Source organism: Scatophagus argus, chromosome 7, assembly GCF_020382885.2.
Source record: "Scatophagus argus isolate fScaArg1 chromosome 7, fScaArg1.pri, whole genome shotgun sequence".
NCBI classification, from domain to species: Eukaryota; Metazoa; Chordata; class Actinopteri; family Scatophagidae; genus Scatophagus; species Scatophagus argus.
Window position 1 is genome coordinate 23,001,009 of NC_058499.1, and position 17,627 is coordinate 23,018,635.

General features: G+C 37.9%; 1 protein-coding gene across 1 annotated transcript in view; it reads right to left on the reverse strand.

The window, feature by feature from the left end:
* Nucleotides 1-2,113: 2,113 nt before the first annotated feature.
* necab2 (N-terminal EF-hand calcium binding protein 2) overlaps nucleotides 2,114-17,627 on the reverse strand; it is a 108,338-nt gene continuing 92,824 nt past the window's right edge. Inside the window, exons 10-13 of the mRNA XM_046394869.1 lie at nucleotides 13,683-13,795; nucleotides 6,798-6,875; nucleotides 5,904-5,995; nucleotides 2,114-4,836 (exon numbers count right to left, since the gene is read on the reverse strand). Coding sequence (XP_046250825.1) covers nucleotides 4,808-4,836; nucleotides 5,904-5,995; nucleotides 6,798-6,875; nucleotides 13,683-13,795 — 312 coding nt within the window. The 3' untranslated portion in view covers nucleotides 2,114-4,807. The remainder of the gene's footprint in view (nucleotides 4,837-5,903; nucleotides 5,996-6,797; nucleotides 6,876-13,682; nucleotides 13,796-17,627) is intronic.

Genomic DNA, 17,627 nt, shown 5'->3' on the forward strand with positions numbered 1-17,627 from the left:
GCAGCTCTTCCTCAAATGAAAATGAAATTCGACACAATCTGAACTGGAGTGCAAGTAGTTTTTTTTTTTATCAAGTGAAGGGTTAAAGGTACCACATGGAGCTTATTGTCAACCAAAGTCATGTTTACATTCAGCATTTCTCACTGTTGGTCTGTCATTGGCTCAGCTGTAGATTTAAGGGAAGGAGTGCACTCAATAACTAGCAAGTGTGACCGTCGATAAACAGACTACAGTTACCACCTGGTGGTTGCATGCCTCTGCACATCAGCCAAGTTACAGTTTACATCCATGTGTGTCCAAACTGACATAATATATGTAGTGACTGACAGAGCGCTTCACCACATGGTGCAACAACAATCACCTGAAGCTCAACATCAGCAAAACCAGCTTGTGGCAGGCCACAATGCTTCAAATGTGGATGTTGCTGCAAAAAAGCTACAAATTCTAAAAGGTGGAAGCTTCACACACATCTTCAACCCAGCAGAAGATCTTTACAATCAGCCCAGTTTCAGGGTGGACACCCAAGATTAGAGTCACCAATTCAGTATGTGACCAAATGTGAAATACGGTCACAATCCGCCCTTCTGTTCCTGAGTCATGGTGGTGAATTATGGACAGAAAACATTATGTCACAGTGAAGCTGACCTTTGACCTTTTGGATGCATATCATTTCAATTTTTGGTCAATTAACATAAAGCCAAATGAAACTGGGGGAAATAAATGAAAAAAATGCCAATGAAGGTAACTTCATTATACATCAAATTTATCTGTAGGTTAGCTACAGTTCAACTGCATCACACGCAGTTGCGTTTTAAAGCACTGCAAGTTCTGGTTCTACTGGACCCTTTCTAAATCACAGCTAGCAAGTCAGATGATAAGTCACAGAACAGCCCCATGGTGTGTATTCTTCAAGTCTAATAAATGTGTTTAATACAGCTTTGTCCTCAAAAAGCATCCGGCAATATTTTACACCCATGTTTGCTAACTAGCAGCAATTCTCTTTACCCTTGTTTAGTTGTGTATCAGCAAAATAACATGAAAATGCAAGAATGTCTATCCTGTACCATACAAACAAATCAGAGATCTATGTGTAAAAACAGTGCTCCATAGCACTACTAGTGGTCAAAAGCTCCACAGGATACCTTTAACAGACTCTCAGAAATCAGGAAAACTATTTCACAGATAAAACAGCAACACCTTTGCATGCCTGTTCTATAAGCCCACTGTAATACACGTTTTTGTTACCATATACTTAACAATATTCAAACTTCCACATTCCTCCTGCTTAATGCAGCCCAGTGTTCTAAAAGAAGGGCATTGTACTAGATCGATATTAGAATCCGTGTAGCTGGATCCCCACTCACTGCTACCACAGTACTGGATGATGACAGACTGGCTGCCATTCACAGATGAAAACTGAGAAAATAGAGTCAACAGTGAGGTGGATGGAAAAATGGCACCGTATAGAGCTATAAAGGAGTGATTCATCAAAAACCTTTCACCAGAAAAACAGTAATACTATATATCTCTAATTACTCATCATACTCAACAACCTCTAATATATTGTATCTTTAAGTCACAAAATTCACTCATTTTTACATTGTGCTTTCTGAGTGATTGTTTTACAATGGTGGGCTTGCGGTGGTGTAAGTGGTGGTGAGGTTAGGTGAGGCATCTCGGAGTATTTTGACCTGAATTTGACCTCAATTCAACCCAGGGTGAACACATGAGATTTTATTTTCCAACAAGAGATTTGCTTCAAAAATCAAGAAAGATCAAATCCGATGCAGAGTTGGGTCTGATCAATTTCCAAAAAAACCACCAACATCAATGGAAAGACCAAACACAGAAAATGTAATTCATCTCAACTGACTCAGTCTGTTTAATTAATTAGGATTTTTGTGTGTCCTAGCATGAATTCAGCTGAATTTAGCCAGTTTGGAGACACACATTTCTGTCTAATTTATTATAGAGGTCCCAGTCTATTTGTATGTAATTCAGACTGTGCAAAGAAACCAAAGCCAACCATGAACACGAGTTGACACTAATGTTCTTTTTGTAAGGTGAGCCACTTTGGCCATATCTTTTCTTCATTGTTTTGTCCTTTGTCACATGACAAGTAAATGCTCATCAGACCTTCCAGACAATGGTCTTGTCTTTTTTTTTGTGAAACAGCTGATCAGACCCATCCAGCATTTGATTCTTATAGCCAATGTTTTTTCTGTAATGTTCTCCAGAAGTTGAGTTCTACCTATTGAGAGCCTTGTCTCCTGTAGTTGGGGTTAATGGTGGCAATATATATAATTATTAGTTTAGAGATACTGATGATACTGAGGTGGTCTTATTTCAAAGTTATTTTCCCAGTGATATGTTGATAAGTGAAAACGTCTGACATACAGAAGTTAATATGTCAATGCAACAGTAAACTGGTATTGTGTAATATGATGCCAAAAGGTCCTCACTTAAAGACCGCTAGAGGGTATCTCCCTGCTGACTGGGAGTTCACATCACATCAAAAAAGAAAGTCATCTCTTGAAAACCCTTAAAACCTCCTCTGCCATGTGGTGATGTTTAAGGCTTCATATTCAATGTCATTCAGATGAATTTATCTGTCTGAAGTTTCCGATGGTAGTTATTCTGATTCAGACAAACTGTTACAAGAAGCTGCAGTGCCTACAAAGCTACTGCCACTTCTACTGAGGAAAAATTTTACACCATAGCACTAAAAGATGTCAATAAATACAAATATAATTCTAATAGAACAACATTTTCTTATGTACAATCTCTACTAGACTTACACAGCTAATATAATCTACCCATCGCTGATTCAGACAAAGAATACGCAAACGGAAGGCAGGAAAAAGAAAAACAACTTTAGCTGCATGGAAAACAATGAGGTGCTGTCTTTATCTCACTTAGCCTCTTCTGTCTCAAGGTAGCAGCAGACTCTTGTCGAAGTCAGAAATGATCCCTTGACAGCAAGACAGTCTGTTCATCTCACCTCTTACATGCCCCTTATGTCAACACTCAGAGATTCAACGCTTAACCCCAAAGAGTTTCATGAATTAAAAACTACATGAACAAATGTATGTCACCAACTGTCAATTAAAAAAAATGCCACCTACATAACCAAAAATCAGTGAAGACTGACGTACTGAAGTTGTCCTCCTATTAGCTGGCTCTCGGTGCCAGGTAATGTCACCATCTGATGTGCAGATATAACCATGATATCTGGCATCACAGAGATATGGGTTAAGGGTACAGTTGCTCATTAAAAACTGGTGCTGGGTTACACATGCTAATTGAGTTCATACCACAGTAGACATTACTCCCACAGCAGCCATTGTATATAAATGTGAGGAAACTCAACAAGATAAAACACATATAACAAAACAAATGGAACTTTAAAGTTTTAAAGAATAAAGGCTTGTATTGTGAGAAAAAAAAATCAATACTGTATATAAGAAAACTACACTTGCAAAGTGGCTGAAGTCATTCACAGATTGGCGTAAATGTAAGTTGGCATTTAAAACCTTAAGTTAAAACTGTAACCTTGGTTCTCTGAAAGCATGAGTTTGCAGAGAACTGTAACCTATATTGAAATACTGTGTGAATACGCTTTCTCTCTCTTTGATATATAGGGGTGTAGAGAATATCATACCACAAGTCAACTAGTCCACAGGTCAATACTAATTCACTTTGAGATGGTAAAATGTTTTTATTTTTTAATTAAGTCAGTTTAATAGATGTCAGATGTCCTGGCTAATATGATATTTGGCCTATTTCATCCAGTTATCAGAATCTAACAATGATGCCGATGCTTAAGTTTAAGTTTTAGCTTCTATTTTTTGTTTTATTACATTGTATAGATTGTATATTTTAGATGTTGTATTAAGTCATTACTCATTAAACAAAAAAGAAAACCTTCACTGTTCAGTTATATCTTTAGCTAGCTTTTGTCCATATCAATGCAGAAAAATCTTGAATTACACATTTTGCACTTACTAATTTGTCATGGTTTTCACCATATTATGTGTTTCACACAACCCCAAGTGAGTTACTTAGGGACTCTGAAAAGTAAGTCAGCTAGATAAGGAGCTAGGTAACCACCAAGCTAAATTCAAGCATTCAGTTTTCCTGAGATTGCAAGCTAATCTGGCAACGAGGTCTGTTAATAGACCTCCTATGCTCAACATGTTGATGTGAGTTCAGAATGGCTGATGTGAGAATAATGTCAAAAGCATTTGGTCAGCTACAAAATAATAATACTAAAAAAAATACTTAAACACTGTATGGGGACATATGTTGAATGAAATAACAGCTAATTAGATAGGCTACCTGTGGTAAATTCAACCCTCACAGCAGTGAAACAGAAAAGCCACATTCCCAAATGCACTACTCAAAATCAGTTAACTGCTAACTGCTACATGAAAAACTCAACGTCAGGGTCCTTGCTACATGACAAACTCCACTGTTCAGTGGCTCAAAGCTACTCGAAACAAGAACATGACATTATTCAATATCTTGAGCTAGCAAATTACTACGGTGAGATGCAAATGCATTTTAGTAATTTCACATTGTAAAATGCACTGTTTGTTCAATTTTCACTGCAGTTGACACCATTCATTTGCACTGTGTAAACATGGACTTACAAAAAGAGTTGAGGAACGTGAAGGTTGAAAGAGGAGGGGGTTGGGGTGTGAGAGCAGGTGAAACGCAGGGGGTACAGGTTTTAGGATAGGAGGGGTATTAAAGAGGGAGTGGGTAGTGTCCAGGAGTCTTGACGTGTAGTAGTATATCTTCATGCTCAGTCCCTGTTCACACTGCACCAGGCAGCTGCAAACACAGAGAGGGATGACAAGTGAGACAGCAGTTAGAGCGATTGAGAGAGAAAAGAAAGCGGGTGGTACAGAGAGAAAGATGTGTGAGGGAATGACAGGAAACAGTTTGAATAGAGATGAGGAGAAATTTGGCAAGGCATAGAGAGAAAGAAGACAGGGGAGGAGAATGAGATGAGCAGAGGGTGGGATGAGGAAGAAAAAAGTACAAATGGCAGTAAGCCAAGCATCACCTCAAGTCACTGACAGTCCTCGCCTCAGGATGCATGCCAGTGTCAGATGCTTTAAATGGTGCCAGGGTGCTTTATTTGTTATGAGTGCATCCAAGCTTCAATATAATTACACAGTCAGCCGTACTGACTGAACACTAATCAGTTTGTTAAGATTATGAAGACACTATGTTTATGTTGGAGTTCTGCTCTGTAACTGTGTATTTTTACTAGGGCTGGGCATTATTATTGTGTTACCGCATTGGTTGGTTGTCGCCGACAATTGTTTTGTCGCACATTAACGCAGTTTTTTTTAATTATAATAATTATATTTAAAGTCTGTTGCTCACTAGCTATCTAACCCTTGCTCAATTGCTCACTAAAAAAACTGCGTTGATAAATTGATGCGTTAACGTGATAATAACGCATTCACTTGGCTCAGCCCTAATAAGTTGGCGCGTTAACTTGCCCAACCCTAATTTTTACATTATTTCCTTATTTTCTTTTCAATACTGTCTAACCTCTAAATTGTCCTATTGTTTTCTGTTCAGTGCTGAAACCTTCAATAATTTATCACCAACAATTTTGACAACTGGTTCATAATTCAAGTCAGTTATCAAGACAAAATGCTATTTGGTCGCTATTTTTAGCTCCTGAAATATAATGTTGTCCAATTTAACATCTTTGTTACATTGAGTAACTTTCATTTTGGACTGTTGGTTGGTTAAAATCTAATATTCCTAGTGTTCGCCATGACAAGTACACTGATCTTGATCTCTAAAATCATCAAACTTTTCCTTTAACTGATGAGAAAAATAATGGCCTCTATTTTACTGTGGAGCATTTCACTACTAACCTGGCACGGCTACAGAGGACACGGCCTCCGGCTGGCACAGTGTGTCCACCTTGACATGCTGAAAGGCTTTGTTGGGGGCTGACTGGAGGTGCCTGGAATCAGAAGGGAGGGTGAGAGAGTGCACAAACCGATGGCTACACACATAACACGCATATACAAGCAAGCACACACCTCTGCACAGCCACTCACAAATACACACAAGCTCACATAGCCTCCAGACGCTTAACACGGCCCTTAGCCTTTACTGTAAGAGCTGAAATATTAATGGCAGTGAGATGCTGTGAGCGGTGAAGCAGAATCTCAGATCCGCAGGCAGCTTCATCAGCAGCATCTCCTCATGTCCAGCACCAGCAACATCACTAAATCCTGATGATCTGACACAACTCAAGTGCTTCAGCAACTCTGGAGTGAGTGAATGGCTGAAGTATGCTAATTAAATTGATGGAGAAATTTATCCAAAAGGCTCAAGACAGTAATGGAAGGAAAGTGAGCGTTCTTTTTATTTGGCACCAATCAGTGACAACAATGGCAGGAAGGAACAAGATGCTCCGCTCCAAAAAACTTTCAGAGGGATGCCTTTCATGTCAGAGTATATATATCCACACTCAGTAATGACTTTTAATACTTTTAGTGTGGATCATCATTTGGACTGAAGCACTTTGCAGCAACAGCCTTTCCTCATTTCCTTCATTCTTCCTGTTGATTTGGCTCATTTTTAGTATTACTGCAAGACTCAAACTGCATTAACACTTTTTAAAGCTTGTTCACACAAGTTATAAAAAACCATAAAGCTCTTAATACTGGCATGGTTGAAAGATATTGGCCAGGGGCTTAGGCTTAAGACTAAAATATTGTTATTCTTCGGTACATAAAACCACGTCATAGAAAACTCACCTCTTCCACTCCTCCTCTCCATCCCAGAATTCATAGACAACAAAGGATAAACCATCTGGCAGGCGCACTGCAGTCACACTGGAGCAGAGACAGAGGAGAATGGGAATGAGTAGGCAATGGAGGAGGGAGGGTGGTGCAGAAAGTGAAGGGTAGAAGAAGGCAGAGTTATGAAAGAATTGTAAGTGGATCATGGAGGAGTTGAGAAGAAGAGATGCATGTATATAATAGATTGACGGCATAGGTTATGGTAAAGGAGGGAAAAGATTAAACGCAAAGGGAAGAGGCAGTCAAAGAGCAGAGCAGATGCAGGATGAGAGGACATGATGAAGTGACAGAAAGGGGAGTAAACATAAGTCTTGACATATTAAAAACACTGCATTGAAATGAAAGCGAATGTGCACACAGCAATAGTTTGGATTTCAGGAAAAGGAAAATGGTGTATTGTTTCCTCACAATACTGGTGTCACAGCACTTAACACCAAGATGAGGGCTTGGAAATTGCACCCCATCTCTAAAAATGAAATGTGCAATAAAGCAACGGAACAATGTGTGACCAGGTCAGTGCAAATGATGGAGGCTGGATGTTAATAGTCAGTTCTGTGAGGCTCTTTATAGGGTACATTTTGTTCCAATGAACACCACCTCCATATTGCCTCACAACAGCATGAATGTGTTTAAGTACTGGAATTACTGCCTTGAGGTTGAATCCTGAACTAATGAAGGTATGGTTTACATCCATGTCAGTCCAGACTCAGATAATACTGTATATGTAGTGAATACTATGAAGGTGGTGAATGTAGTTCTTGGAAAAATGGAAATTATCATTATGTTGATATGTATGAAGACTGATACAATGAGGTGGGCAAGGTGGGCACCCAAAATTAGTGTCACCAATGATGGCTCATGTCTCCCACTTCACTACAAAGTCCATTTTCAGTGTTTTCCACATCACACTTGTGTCTGATGAATACTGGACCAGGTCTAGCTTCCAAACTATTTGTGATGTCACAAATCATGTATACAGTTTCAACAGTGACTGTGAGGTGGACTTTAAACTGCATTAACTTAACTGATTTTTTGGGCAGTGCAACAAAACATAACCCCAACACTGACACTTAAACCTCGAGTAGACAGAGCAGCATCAGCATTTATTTTGTGTTGTGTCCACCTGAGTATAAGTCCAGTATTCACTGTCCTTTTCACTCTGTTTTGGTCTCACCAGTCTGCTGCTGACTACACTGTTTGTACCAGCTGTTCACTCCGACATCAGCATGTAACAAGTGAAATAAATACTGGAGTCTGGTGACATTCTGCTACTCGGACATTTAGTTTTGTAGATCACATATTTACTGTACTATCATCTCACTTTAAAGTTGACAAGAGTTTCTACTCTACTATTCATGGGTGGTATTCCACAGTAATTATTAAACATTCAATACAGCATTCAACCTTAGGCCATTAGGAATACTTTTATGTGATGAAGTCTTTAAATCAGTTGAAACATTTGATAGAATAGAATAGAATAGAATAACGTGAAGCACTTAAGCTGAACAGAAAAGAAAATGTCTTGAGCTCTCGAGTGTTCAGCAAGACACAAATGCCTCTACTTCAGTGTCTGTAAGAAGTGGTCAGCAGCACCAAAGTGGTGCAATCCCATTTTCCCTGGACTTGAGCCAATTGCTTGGACCTTCCCAGTTTGTAATTTCCTGGCTCTAAATGCATCAAATTAAGCAAAGAAACAGCTGAGGTTTTGTTTATGCAGTCAGTGCAGTCTTTTACTTGTTTCGGCATGAAATTGCACTTGCATTTATGCCTGCTCAGGGCGCCTCTTATCTCAGGAACAATTTTCATTTCAATTTTCAAAGCAATTTTCATGATGCAAGCACAGACCTGTCTAAGTTCACAAAAATCACTTTTGGTGTAGTTTCAGTTTTGTCTCTTTCTCACTGATATATTTTGATTCTGCTACAAGTTTCAATTCATGGGTACATGTGTATTTTCACACCACAAAATGGTAAATTATTGCACAGAGAATCTATACAGATCCTGAGCTCCATCGAAGATCTCAGGACATAATCAAAGTCATCAATCAATCATATTTTTGTAAGATCAACAGGGTGTTTAAGTCCAGTCCAGGCTAGTACTTACTTACCATTTGTAGTAATGGCAATATTGAGTATACTGTGTTATAGTGAATCAATTTACATACAGTACCTGTGACTAACTGGCTGCAAAATTTTATCAAGTAGTAAGATTATACCTCATGGACAATAAAAATATTTCTCTGGTCTTAAATATCTTCATTACCATGGAAATTCAATGTAAAAAGAGACTTCAAAGCATTTGAATTGCTGTATATATACAGTGTTAGATATATAGCATCTGCTATAACATACTTTTACCTGTGTTTTCACTCTGCCTCCTCTCCTTTGTGCACAGCTCTCTGCCACCACTGTTCTGCACTAGCTGTACTTGTAATTGCACTTAAGACCAATTTAAAAATGGATTCTGTTTCAGAAATGCGATATTTAAAACCAACTTTAAGCAGGGAACTAATGTAATGCATATAATATGGATCACAAAAGTGTTCAATATGAAATAAATGCTTAGGAAATTAATAAACAAGACTTGATGCCTCATGGTTGTGAGGTTTTACTGAGCATCAGAGTAATGAGTCAGTGTTAGCTCGCTCCATTTTGCTAGAGCATATTTTTAGATTTACAATAGTTGAGGTCATCGAAACTACTTGGTTAGGTTTAGAAAAACATCAGAACCTGCTAAAACAGAGCCATAGAGTAGAGGCAGCAACTGGTTAATCATCTTATTGAAGGAATTATACATAAAATCTGTGGATATGAAAGAAAGCTGTTATGATTTTTCTATGCGTTCAGTAAACTTTGTCATTTCAGATTATTTTGAATTATATGACTGTTGATGAGCATTGACTGTATTGTATTGGCTGTATTGTTACCCTTGTTTTTTTTTTTTTGGTTGTAGACATTTTAGATTTAATGATTTAAGATTTTAGAGAATAATTTTAATGAACATCAACATCTGTGCTATCTTTCATGTTTTCTATGTTTTATGAAATTAAAAAAAAAAGTTGACTTATTAGAATGCCTTATTAATTGTTAAGTCTGTAGGCTGTAAGTTTATAAGTGCTTATGAATGTATTACAATACAATAATGATCATGTCACTATTAACATAACTATGATTGTCTTATTAATGTTAATAAGCATTTTATAAAGAGCCTTATTACCGATTAATTAACACTTATTACAAGGACCTTATTACAAGGAAAGAGTATTACCTGATCTAATAGAGTGTATAATCAAGTGTTTGTGCAGGTAGTCACAAATTCACTTTAAATGATAATTAATGCCAAGAAGGCAGAGCACTCATAAACTGTATATATTACAATTTCTGTAAGATTTAATGAGGAGAGAGAAAAGTAATACAACTCACAAGAAAATAAAGTCTCCTCAGAGTTGATGAGCAGGCTTCCTCCAACAACAAAGCTTCTCCTACTTCATGCATTATTTACTTCAACTACCAGCATTGTGCTGCCACCTCATTTAAAAATTTTGTTTAGAGTGAGAGAGTAACACATGTACTCACAAGCCAGTGAAAAAGCTGAAAAATGGTAAAAACAAAAAAGTAAGAACCTTCTCAAGGCCCCATCAGTGTCCATCTTTTTATATGTCAATGGTATGAACCAAATTATGCAGGTGCTACCAAATACCGATACACGTTAAATTAATGTGTTTCTAAAAGAAATGTGTCTGGTTAAATTTTTGGTCTAGAGAGCAACTTAAGAGTCTTGAGAAGAAGAGTACGCTATTTAGTTTGCAAAAACGATATATGTGAAAATTTTATGTATATCCAAACCATTAGTACGTAATTCTGAATTGTATTATTTTGCAAGCACTGTGGCAGTGACATCAACAACATAAACAGTGACACCAACTCTTTTCCACTGAATGAAGCTAGCACCAGCTCCAAAACTCCAAAGGCCTGTATTTGACATAACAAAGTTTTAAAACCTGCAAGGCGAGAGAGAAAATCAAACTAACTATTTACAAGAAAATTAAAACTAAATATTTACAAGCTAAGGAAACATCCTAATCAAGAGGTCTGGAGAGACAGAATTCATAGAATTCAAACAATTTCAATCAAACAATTTACACTATATAGGCTATAGACTTTACATAGCTTCAGTGTTTTTGTTTACATCACAGACACACACTGGAGACACATTCAAACAATTTGACAAACGGCGATGCTGGAATGACTATTATAACGTGCAATAAATCAATGTGTTCAAAAAATTGTGCTGGGACCAGCATCAGTAAATCAAGGTACCCTTTGCTGAACGTAAACAGCAGATGAGATTTTATAACAGAGTTTCAAAGGTTGGGACATGTAAGTTTTTTAGTATAGCCTGTCCCTTGACAGTCATGGTTCACTACAAGGCTTTGATTAGGTGTGACTAACTTTTCCATTACAGTGTGAGCCAGAAGCACTACAGTATTTTCTAACCAAAAAGATAAACATGTTGCTTAGACAAAATCCTTTCCCTTTTCCATGTTCCACCATCTTCTACCCAAATGATTTCAGGTTAGCAGTTACAGCCATGACTTTATGTGGATATTGTAAGTTTGTCTTTGCTTTGCACATCTGCATTGCCTTTTTCCCCATTTATTTTAAAACTGCTCAGCTCAGTCAGGTCGCATGTGGATTGTGTGTGAGAACAAAATAAATTCTGACTTGGCCTCTCTTGGCACACTCACATTGTCTGAATTTCTGTGTGGGTTTGGTTGCTACCTTGCTGGAAAAGGCTTTATGATGTACCCGCTGTGTTGCTGTGCTGTGCCGCTGTGTAGTGTTTAGATGACACCACATTGTTTGTTATAAAATGTTCAGAACCCGTTCAGGTTGGTCCAGAACCTTCTTTTCCTTCATGTGATCCTCCTTTAGATCTGCAGTCCAGATATGATGTGAGAGCCTGAAGTTACAGCTGATAAAGCACCTGACCAGCAGTTATAAAGCATGTACAATGTCTCCCCTGTCAACAGTTTTTGAGGCTGCCCTGCTCCAGGCGGATTTACAGCTGTGCCATATATTTTTATTTTTATGACTGATCTTATTGTACTCCAAGGGATATTTACTGTGTTGTAAATTTTCTTGTCTTTCTCCTCATAAACTTAGCACAATAAAATTGGTCTCTGATTTGTCAAAATTAGCAACTAGCTGGTGAACATAGTGTAGCATTTAGCAGCTAAAGAGTCAAATATTCTCCTCAGGAGATGGTTGAGACCAAATGAGAACTACAAAGAGAGTAACTATAGGATTCACCCACTGACCTTTATGAAGATGGATAAAGGATAAAGATGGATCAGTGCTTCCTAGACATCAATCCAAAACATCTTGATCGCCTCTGGTAGTTGACTACAGTACAGGTCATAAATCCCCTCCATGTTGGAGTATGGGACACGGACAAAACTAAAAGTGTGCATATCAAATAAATTCCTCTCAAAGTTTCTTTCTGACATTAAAGCTAGTAATTCTCATGCTGATGTATGACAAGTCTTTTCTTCACATAGGTTTGGTTTTAATTATTTACATAATGGTATAAAAGGGGGATGAAATACCATGATTGAAAGCTGAGCCCTGCTCGTGACTGGTTTGGGTGGGTGTATGGGGGGGGCGTGCAATACCGTGACTCCACCGCCTGACCATTACTGGCTCCGACATGCCGTCATCAGGGCAAAGATGGCAGCACTTGTATTTGGGATATTTTGGCTTCACTTTTGTACAGTGGCAGGAAGCGGAGACACGTCCATGTTTATGTATGTCAGGTAACTCTGCATTCATTAGGTGGCCACAAATGCAAATTAAAATGAACAACGATGTTATTCTAACAAATTTTGGAAGGCACAATAAGGTTTTTCTGTCCTAAATGAAGTATTAAATATTATGCAAATGCACTGGGCATTTTGTTCTATTAAGTTGTCAAGCCTTATACCTCTCTGTCTCTGCCCCTGCTGCAGACCATTTATCACAAAGTACAGAATTCAGCAGGTAGAAGAAATATAGTGGAGCCAGAACCTTGAAGTCTTGCTGAGGGCAAATGCAAAGTATGACTCTGGACTATGCAGACAGCATATTGGGTCTGGGATTTAGAGTGATCTCTCTGCATCCTAGACTGTTTCACAGCACCCTGAGGCTCTGAGTAAGAGGCACAGGGGGATTGTAATAGGAACAGTATGTGTATATCAGACTTTATTACAGGTACATTATTATACACATTGGGTGTGCGGTATGATATGAGTATCCCACTGATCCAAACTTCAGCAGAGTCACAGCATTTTACTCAGATATATAATCATGAAATACCAACTCAAAGCTTAACTGAGGTTGTGTGTGTCTGTGTGTGTGGACAAGTATTTCTGTAGTTGTGGGGACAAATATATGTTTACAGTCACATTATGAGGACCCCCCCCTCCCCCTTACTCCTGTCTTGCTTACAGGGACAAAATGCAAGTCCTCACTATATCAATCATCTTGCTTTAAGGTCAGGTTGAGTTTAGGGTTTGGTTAAGGTCAAGGTTAGGATTAGGCAAGTAATGTTTATTGCTATGGTTAGGAGGTGGTTAAGCCTCCAGGAAATGAATGGAAGTCTGTGTATGTGTTGTTGTAAAGTGATGGAAACAGAGAAAGGAATATCTGAGGTAGTACATAATAAAATGAGAAAAACAGTGAGGTCCTGACACTGAAAATGGAACACATTAAATATTAAAATCATTATGGTAATGGTGCTGCGCTCGGCAGCAGCAGTAGTAGTTGAGCAGTCATGAAAATGTGAAGTAGTACTGAAGCTTACTGAAAGCAGTCTCTCTGAGTGGACACATTCTTCAGATACTGCTTCAGAGCCTCGCAAAACTCGCCAAGTTTCTTCTGGGAAACCACCATCTCCTGACGAATCAGCAACAAAGACTGCAGAGGAAGAGAAAGTGTAGTGTTATTGTTACAAGCAGACAAATAGAAATACAAGCATATGAGGTTCTTTACCAAACAATGAAACTTTTTAATTGCCTTTTTGTTTGTTTTGCTTATTGGCTGGCATCTGTCATTGTCATCAACCCAAAATACTTTCATATATTTCTACTTTGATGCCAAATACATTCTTGACAAAATGAAATTACTACTCGAATTATGTTCCTTTTGCATTGACTTTTTCAGTGAATAGTCTAGAGCAGACCATGATTTTTCCTGAACCATAACCAAACGCTTTATACTTTGACCCTGGACAAAAAAACCCACCAACATCCATTAAGATCTAGTGCTTGTCTTCAGTGGAGATGGGTACAATTGGTACAACTGATTTACAAAGCAGCCTTTGTCTTCTAAACTGGTCGGTCTCCCTCCGATAAATCTGAGAATTTTTTCCATATCTCTCTCTAGCAAGCTCCAAAGTACTCAGTTAACAAGAAACCTCTTTCTGTAAACACATCTGATTTGTTGTACTATATGTTAAAGAAGCTATTTTCAGTTATCTGCTGAGGTGTAGCAGTTGGAACAGCTGCTAATTTTTCTATTCATCTGTGGTCAACGTGTTATGCCTCCACGACAGCAACGAAAAATATCTCTATTGCTGAATTACAATTGCTATGGGAAGGCATGAAGCAGTGTTCTTCCAGTCCCTGTCACCAGCAGGTAAAACCAAAATGGTCAAAATCTCATAGAGCCAACAGAAATGTTTTAATTAAGGCCTCCTGAGGACCCAGTGGTCTAACATGCATAAGATATAACAATAACATCTCCAGTGCCGTTTGTGTATAAGAGAGAGAGAGACTGGGAAGTTCTTTTGTTGCAGAATTTCTCTGCTTGATTTTTACTTAATTTTAACCTCTTCACAGCACAGTAACTCTCTTCCCAGTGGGCCTGCGTGTAACAGAAGCTTTAGTCTGTGAAAGATGTGTGTATCTGCATGTGTGTATTAAGTCCCATTTACCACAATATGAGACAAAGAATTTTTACTGCATTGGTTTTGATCAGATGAGATTGGTGGCTATATTAAAATATTTATGTGCCAGTGTTATTGTAGCTCACTACAGTACAATTAAAAATTCATTGAGTATGACCTAGAAAATTCCAGTGCACAACACACATTCACATACACACACACAAATATTACAATTATACTTGTGCACATACACAGTTATATACCCCTATAGTTGTTATGATTTACTTTCGGGTTCCACTTGATTTTTCTTATCCTGCCATGTCTCTTTAGTCAGTCATGTTCTCCACTGATTTGAAACAATATCTGTGACTTGACAATCTTTCTGAGGTGTCCAGTAGTGTAAACTAAGTATGTACATTCAAATATTGTATTAACAGTACAGTACAGTTATACGGTACTTGTGCTGTACAGCTCACACTCTAACATAAAAAACATGCAATAAGCTAATAAAATGCAACCAGTAGTTCTGATAGAGAAATTTCTAGTGTGATTACAATGAAGAGTGCTGGATGAATTCTAGTACACCAGCCTGTATGATGGTGGAATATATTTAGTCTTCTTGTCTTCTTGTACCTCTCATACAATCCTGTTATATTTTTAACCCAAGTGTTTAAAAATCTTTAATGCATCTAGTCATCTTGTCGCGACCCAAGGCCCATACAAGACTTGTACACTTTCGATATATAATGTTTGAGGTTCATGAAGTTCATCATACATATAACATTTTGGTATGTATTATAACTTTTACTATGATGTAACATGTTTCCTGTTGAAGGTTTTTATCATATATCCAATGCAATAAATAATATTTGATTTTCTGTATTTGCACACTATTTAACATTATATACCACCTTTATACTATGTGTATTCACACAAATATAGCTCACTCACAACTGTTTTTAAAAAATGTATTATAACAAAACTTGGAAATAATAGTGTAATTAGAGATTAGCCTGGTGGTAAAAATAATGTCAAGTTTGAACTTAATGTATAATAATGACACCATTAATTTCAGGGACCTACATATGAAGATCTAGATACCAACAGAATTAACTGTAAGAAGAAATGTTTAAGGTAAAGACTTGTCACCATGAAAACCTGATTTCCTGTGAAGACGGGGTATGTAAAGTACCCAGAGGTATTTTTTTTAGAGAGTTACTAAAGGGTGGCACTTTAGAAGAGTAGCAGAATGAGTTGTTGTAATTTCAGTGTTGAAGACCAGCACCAAGGCTCAACTACACTTATAGAAACTTAGTACCAAGTGCAAGACAGGGGTTAGCTACATTAGTGTGGACTAATTCTGTTGATTCTGTTTTAAAGTCTCTTCCTGAGAAATATTTCCAATTATCTTTAAGATACTGGCAGTGAATGGCAGACTCAGGGCTTTATTATTATCAGGACAGATCAGATCGTGCAGCTGTGTAACTGCAGATAGCTTGCTGTAAAACATCGTTAGAAAAAAGCTCTCTATATTTAGCAGATACTAGATTCAGCTCTTTTGCAGCTTGTACACATGCAAGATCTAAGTATTGAACACATTTGCATGTTAGTGTGCCTCTATCACTTTGTCTGTTTTATTGGTATGTAATGACTGTTTATCTCTTGACATCACTGTTAATCTGTTTCCATTAACTCAAATTGCTGGCGTGATGCAACAGTGTTGCTACAAAATTAAGCTCTAAGAATGGACACCTGGCCATTTGTCAGTAAAGATATGTGTTGTATGTGATTTATGAGGCAATGGCTGCGTGTATTAAACACTCAGGACATGACAGACTTAGAAAAGCTATATAGTTGAGTTTAAGACATGAACACACACACAAATACACTCAGACATCCTACCAACTCAATTAGAAACACTACATTACCCAGCAGCCTCTGTTAATCTAATCGCTACTACTCCATTAACCTTTCTGCTTCTCTGACCAAATGATTACATCTGCTCCCCTCTGCTACCATGCCGCTGCAGAGGGGATAAATCAGGAGCCACCAACTGGCTGTTCTGAGCACACTGCTAACCTCTGCGCTGATGGTCAGCATCAAAGCTACATCCATGAAGGTAACAGGTATTTTCTTTCAGCCCAGTCCTTTTCCCATTTAAGATTTCTGGTCAGGAGTCAGATATTAAGATTGATATCACTCTCATGTCTGTAGACTAAACAGACAGAACAGCTAACCTACCTTCTAGTTGTAACATTTATGCTCATTAAATACAGTAGTTACAGCACATAAATACCAACTTTTGGTTTTACATCTCAGGTTTTGTATAAATTAAGCAAATGAAATATAATATGTCTATTGGTGAGATTAAGTGCTGGCAGGTGTTTTGCTACCTCTGGACAGAATCAGCTTAGCAAGCTTTAAGTCTTTATGCATGCTTAACCTAAGTGATGGCTAGCGAAGATCAACTAACAATCTCTTGTCAAGCTAAGCTAACCAGCTGCTGGCTTAGCTTCATAATTATTCTGTATAACTCAGGTGCATCAATCTTCTCAACTAACCTAAAAAAAATATCAAAAAAAACAACAACAACAACAAAACGATTAATAAGCATATTTCCCAAAATGTCAAGCTCCTCCATTAAGTACACTTTGACAAAAAATTAATTAAAAAATGTAGTCTTATCAGTTTATTTTAGTTAGTTGGGAACACTGTTGATTTGCTTTAGAGGTATTACATTGTGAGGGTGGTATAGTGGTGCTGTGGTTAGCACTGTCACCTCACAGCAAGAGGGTTCCAGGTTCGAATCCCGGTCTGGGCCCTTCTATGTGGAGTTTGCATGTTCTCCCTGTGCCTGCGTGG